At 47.1% G+C, this 5479-nt stretch overlaps 2 protein-coding genes and 1 long non-coding RNA gene across 3 annotated transcripts; 2 read left to right on the forward strand and 1 right to left on the reverse strand.

The window, feature by feature from the left end:
- The first annotated feature begins 47 nt into the window (after window positions 1-47).
- LOC148177898 (ubiquitin-conjugating enzyme E2 L3) lies at window positions 48-1421 on the forward strand. Its single transcript, XM_088033003.1, has 2 exons — window positions 48-532; window positions 742-1421. Exons 1-2 carry the CDS (start codon window positions 506-508, stop codon window positions 1177-1179), a joined length of 465 nt encoding a protein of 154 aa, XP_087889129.1. The 5' UTR covers window positions 48-505; the 3' UTR covers window positions 1180-1421.
- A 157-nt stretch (window positions 1422-1578) lies between these two features.
- RecQ5 (RecQ5 helicase) lies at window positions 1579-4875 on the reverse strand. Its single transcript, XM_088032999.1, is given in 6 exon segments — window positions 1579-1802; window positions 1848-2460; window positions 2737-3133; window positions 3224-3724; window positions 3778-4636; window positions 4681-4875. Coding segments are annotated over 6 exon segments (2547 nt in total). The 5' UTR covers window positions 4781-4875; the 3' UTR covers window positions 1579-1725.
- Window positions 4867-5433, forward strand: LOC148177900 (uncharacterized). The gene is made up of 2 exons (XR_015769826.1): window positions 4867-5174; window positions 5218-5433. It is a non-coding gene; the product is annotated as an uncharacterized LOC148177900 (long non-coding RNA).
- The last annotated feature ends 46 nt before the right edge of the window (window positions 5434-5479 follow it).

A 5479-nucleotide genomic window follows, 5' to 3' on the forward strand; every position in this document is an offset into this window, starting at 1 on the left:
CTTTTTTTCCGCCCCCCCGTGTCGTCTAAATTTACAATTTTCTGAAAATCATTCCAGCGTAACGTAATCAGAGCCCCCAAGTCTCCCCCGCGGCTGAAAACGGTCTTAAAATCCCCCCCTTGAAATCGTTTAGGGACTTTGTTGCCGAAAGATTCGCGCAGTTTTCTCCGAACGTAGCCCCCTTGTAATCGCAGGTGTGGATCGGGGCGGTCCCTCGATATCTTTCTGGGGCTCCGGCTTGTCTCGCGGGTGATTTTCGTGCGTTTTCATCGGTTTCTCCTCCGTCTGGGGGAATATGTTGGTGTTGGCGGCCCTGCCCACCTGTCAAATTTCAGTGTAGGACGAAAGTAATGGGCGAGTGAAACATTAATACATTTTCTACACCGTTCCAAGTGCTTTTTTTGATATTAAACGTCTAATTTGATCTAAATATTGCTTCGTCGAAGTGTAGTTGTACATAAATACCACATTAGCGTTAGTGATTTGCCAGAAAGTTGTCGACAAAATGGCAGCCACTAGGAGGTTACAAAAAGTGAGTAATTCCGTGTTTGTCATAGTGAGAGATTAGCTGAGATTGTGCGAAAAGTTGCATTGATTGTCTACGCGGACGTTGTGAGAGTTTCGTGAGGGCGGTGGCTGTGGGGACTGCACAACTCGGCGGGGAAGTCGGCGAGTTGAACAGCCCCCAAGTTGCCCGACCTTGACGCAGTGAGTCATTTATGCCACGATTTTTTATTTTAGGAACTCGGAGATATAAGGAATTCCGGCTTAAGGTCATTCCGTGATATTCAAGTGGATGAAACAAATATCCTCACTTGGCAAGGTTTAATAGTTCCAGACAACCCCCCCTATAATAAAGGCGCTTTTAAGATAGAAATCAATTTCCCGGCAGAGTACCCCTTCAAGCCCCCCAAAATCAACTTCAAGACGAAAATATACCATCCAAATATAGACGAAAAGGGCCAAGTTTGCCTACCTATCATTAGTGCCGAGAATTGGAAGCCTGCGACAAAAACGGACCAGGTGATCCAGGCTTTAGTCGCTCTAGTGAATGAACCGGAGCCCGAGCACCCCCTTCGGGCCGACCTAGCTGAAGAATACCTAAAAGACAAGAAAAAATTCACGAAAAACGCCGAAGAGTTCACGAAAAAACACAGCGAGAAGAGACCGACGGATTAAGCGCAGGACTGTGATGACTACAATATTTTATCCACGATTGTTTCGCACTTGACGAAGTCACGGGGTGTATTCATATTTACATTGACGATTAAAATTATATTTTCTGTGTTACCTTCACTCGTTTTCATGGGGGACCCCTTTTTATTTTATAAGTGAGTGGATTTGTTTGTATCGTGGGTTATTTAGATTATTTAATTTGCTAATGCTTATGTAAAATTTATTCAATAAACACAAAACTCCAACGGCGGCAATTTTATGGTCACTGTATGAAATTTTTCAAAAAAGTTTTCATCTAGTGACCTTAGGCAATTTCTATTTCTGCGCCATCTCATTTCTTACAGTCGAACCTCGCTCCCACTCCATCACAGCCAATCGCAGGACAGGATCAAGTCACGTGACTCAAACAAAACAGCTTATATTTTCTAATGTCACTAAAATGATCATAACTGGCTTAATCTAGCTTAACTAGAAAACAGAACCTTGGTACAGGTACATAAAAAATTACCTTAACATACAAAAAAAACACGACTTAGAAAAATAACTCGTTCACAAAACAGTCTGTGACGTAATCTCGTCGTTTTTCTTGAGGAAGTTTTCCACGTACTCTTTGATTTCGTTCTCGTCTAAAAAAAAACATTAGAGAGATGTCAGGGGGCTGTGGGACTCACCTTTGTCGATTAAAGCGTGTGAGATGTTTCTAGCTGTATTTTTGAAGGTGTCTCTGGACTCGAACCGCCTTTCCACGTAGGCGGGGGTTAGGAGCTTCACCACGAGATTCCCAATCTCAGTCTTTTTGAGTTTGTTCTTCTTTTTGTTGCTGCCTTCTCCATTCTCCTTCTTTTCGCCGTTGTTTTCAACGGCTTCAACGAACTTCTCGTATTCTTTATCAATGGAAGACTCTCCGACTTTCTGTTTCTTGTCCCGCCTGTGCTTCTCTTCGTGTTTCCGCTTCCTGGTGACGCCCTTATCGTCGTCTTCAGATTCGTCCCCAAATAGCGTCTTCAAATCGCGGTTCTTCTTCTCCCCCATCTCATCAGTCTTCGCCTCGCTTTCTGAGAAGAAATCCTCGATGGTCGCCTGCGTCTTCCTCTTCTGTTCGTGAACTTGCCGAGCGGTCCGGAACCCCCCGTTCACTTCCTGAGGTTTGGCTTTGTTCCTCTGCTCCTTTTCGATGTTCCTGAATAAGTCGCCGAGAGTTTCATATTTGGCCGGTTTGGGGGCGAAACTTACGAGGGTTTCGAAGACGATTTTGCCATCAGTGCATCGTTTTATCGCCGATATCTGGAAAATGTGTGTCAACAGGACACGGGCTAAAAATAACTCGCTTGGCTGAGGCGTACTTCTCGTGCAAAATTGCCATTTAGCGGCTGCCGGAACTGAAGACAGTCCCTAAAGGGGGCCCAACTCACGAAAAACGCGATTTTCCTACCAAAAACCCGACTCAAAGAAAATAAGACAGTTGCAAAAGTGACGTTTCGTGGGGACTTTCGCTCCGAGGTTGTCATCCCTGGCGCGCGAAATTCAAATTTGCACGTACAGTAAAACCTCGACTCTTACGGTTTTCGCTACGGAGCTCCGATACATCGTCATGGTGGTGTTCGCACTGAACACTGAGTACTCCATGTCCACGGCGCAGTCCTCCAGGTCCTTCTTATCTAAGATTTGATCCTCCTCCTCCACGCAGTCTTTGTAATTCTTGGACAACACATCAACAATCTTCGACAGGTACTGCTCGCGTACTACCAACGTCAAGCCTTTAACTTTACTAGACGTGGAGGACGCCGATGTCACTCTCGAGCGCGTGGAGAACAGCCGCTCGACCGTCTTCTGAGACACTTCCTGGGCGCTGCGCCTCAAAGCGAACTGCTTGTGGATCAAATCGGTCGACTCTTTCCGCGCCTTACGATCGCGGGATTCACCGCTGTACTCCTCGCCCCCGTACTCCTCCGTTTCCCTAATAAACAACAACAAAATTACAGAATTCTACTATACCGACTTACATTAAACAACAATGAAATTACAGCATTCTACTGTACCGACTTACTTAAGCTGCCCGGGGCGCCCCCCGCCGTACAAATCCGCATAATCCGCCTCCTGAGCACTAAAAGCGTAGCTACTAAACTCGATTTTCTTCACATGGAACTCCTCCACCATCCTCAGGACGGCTTTCTTATCCTTGCAGAAGTCGCATCGGTTCTTGCACTTAGGCGGGGGCTCCCCGAAGTGGTCCGTAAACAACTTATGTCGGCAGTAGCTACAGTGAAACTCAATTAGTGAGGACAAAAGAGGCGTCGCCACCTACTCTGAGTTTTCGCAGAATTCGACCATTTTCCTGAAGCTTTTGATGGCGGTCTCGGCCTTGATCTTCTTGTGTTCTTTCTCCTTGGCCTTGGCGAGGTCGTGGGTGAGGTGGAACTCGATGGCGCGACTGTCGGCTCGGTTGTAGTAAATCCGGCATCTTGCGGGTTTACCGTCGCGGCCTGCTCGACCAGATTCTTGGTAAAACGACGCGGGATCCTTCGAGACGCTCCAGTGGACAACAAACCTGTAAAAAACTTGTAAACTCCGCCTTTGGTGTTGAGCCACGCCCTCGCCCACCTTACGGTAGCCTTGTCCACGCCCATTCCGAAGCTGATCGTCGCGCAGATCACGGTGTAGTCGCCCCGTTGCCACGCCTCCTGATATTCCAACCTATCAGAGTTCTTCAATCCTGCGTGGTAACACCTCGAATTCACTCCCAAAGTGTTTAATTTGCTCGACACTACTTCAGTCTGTTCTCTAGTCCGACAGTACACAATGCCACACCCCCTGTCTTCGTTCTTAAGCCCCTCCTCCCCGGCCAAGCACTCGTCGATAAACTTCTTGAGATGTAAAAACGGGTTTTCTAACATGTTCTCGTAAAAAACGTCGTAAAATAAATTCGCGCGAAAACACGACGTTTTGAAAATTTTCAGATTGTTTTCCAACTTCAGACTCTTGATGATGTCCTTGGTGACGTCAGCACCGGCGGTCGCAGTGAGCGCCACGCACGGAATCGACTTCACCCGAAGATCCCCGAGTTTGAGGTAATCGGGGCGAAAGTCGTGCCCCCATTGGCTGACGCAGTGCGCCTCGTCCACGACAATGTAGCCAACCTTATCGTATTTCACCAAACTGTCAAATAACCAGCGAAAAGTCTTCGTAGCCGCCTGCTCGGGGGTTACATACAACAAACGCGTGGAAGTTTGCTTCGCTCTTAAGTCAGATATTAGAGAATCCCGCTCGGATTTCAAGGTCTTGGAGTTCAAGGACGCGGCCTTGATGCGGAGGGCTCGGAGGTGGTCGATCTGGTCCTTGATGAGCGCCAAAAGGGGCGAAAACACGATGGTGACCTTATCGGGGTGGAGCACTGCGGGGAGTTGGTAGCAGAGCGACTTGCCGGAGCCCGTGGGCATGGAGACCAAGACGTCGTGTTTTCCTGGAAAGACAGTTCGGTTAGAGCCCCAAAATGGGGGTACCTACTTTGACAGATTTCCTTAATTGCGCGCTCCTGGAGCGTCGATTTGAAGCCCTCGAACTTGAAGGACTCCTTCAAACCCGCCAAGATCACATCTTCATCCATTTTCAACACAAAGTCTTAAAGATAAATCATGTAAAACACGGCGCGTTTGATTGCGAATTTGCGCGGTTAACCTAAAAATGTCAATGTCAACTGTCACTAACGTCACCTGTCAAAGTCATGGAAACGGGGAAACTGAGATAAGCATGGGCGGCTCGTCGTGGCAACAACTATCGCAAAAGGGGTGCGTGCTTAATTACTTATTTTCGTATCTTAAAAAATGTGGTACGTGTCGTATCGCCTCTCCGTTTGTATAAAAGTCTGTGAAAAATAGAACGGAGGAGTTAGAGTGAAAACTGCATTAAAATGGTCTTCAGCAAAACCGTCATCTTCAAAGTGCTCTTCGTCTTGTGCGTCTCCACGATGCTGGCGTCGGCTTACCAAATCACCAAAGAAGGTAAGTTCTGTTAAAACACTTGTGCAGTAATAAGCTTTGTTAGGTGTCCACCAGAGTCTCGAGCACGAGGAGGAGCGCCTCAACGACACCGACGTGAATTTTGACCACGTCTTCGTCGGGCTCTCAGCTGCGGCTCACGAGATCATGGAGAAGGTGTCCAAAATCCTCGAATGCACCAAGAAATGCGAAGCCGAACTGTAGAATTTCAATAAAATGTTCTTTGTACCAGTGGCGTAGTTAATATACAGAGTGGAGCAAATAGTTTTTTTTTTTTTTTGGAAATGAAAATCGGTGGTTTTTATCAA

The sequence above is a fragment of the Gnatocerus cornutus genome, chromosome 3, assembly GCF_029298725.1.
Source record: "Gnatocerus cornutus isolate USDA-ARS CGAHR chromosome 3, icGnaCorn1.1, whole genome shotgun sequence".
Classification (NCBI taxonomy): Eukaryota; Metazoa; Arthropoda; class Insecta; order Coleoptera; family Tenebrionidae; genus Gnatocerus; species Gnatocerus cornutus.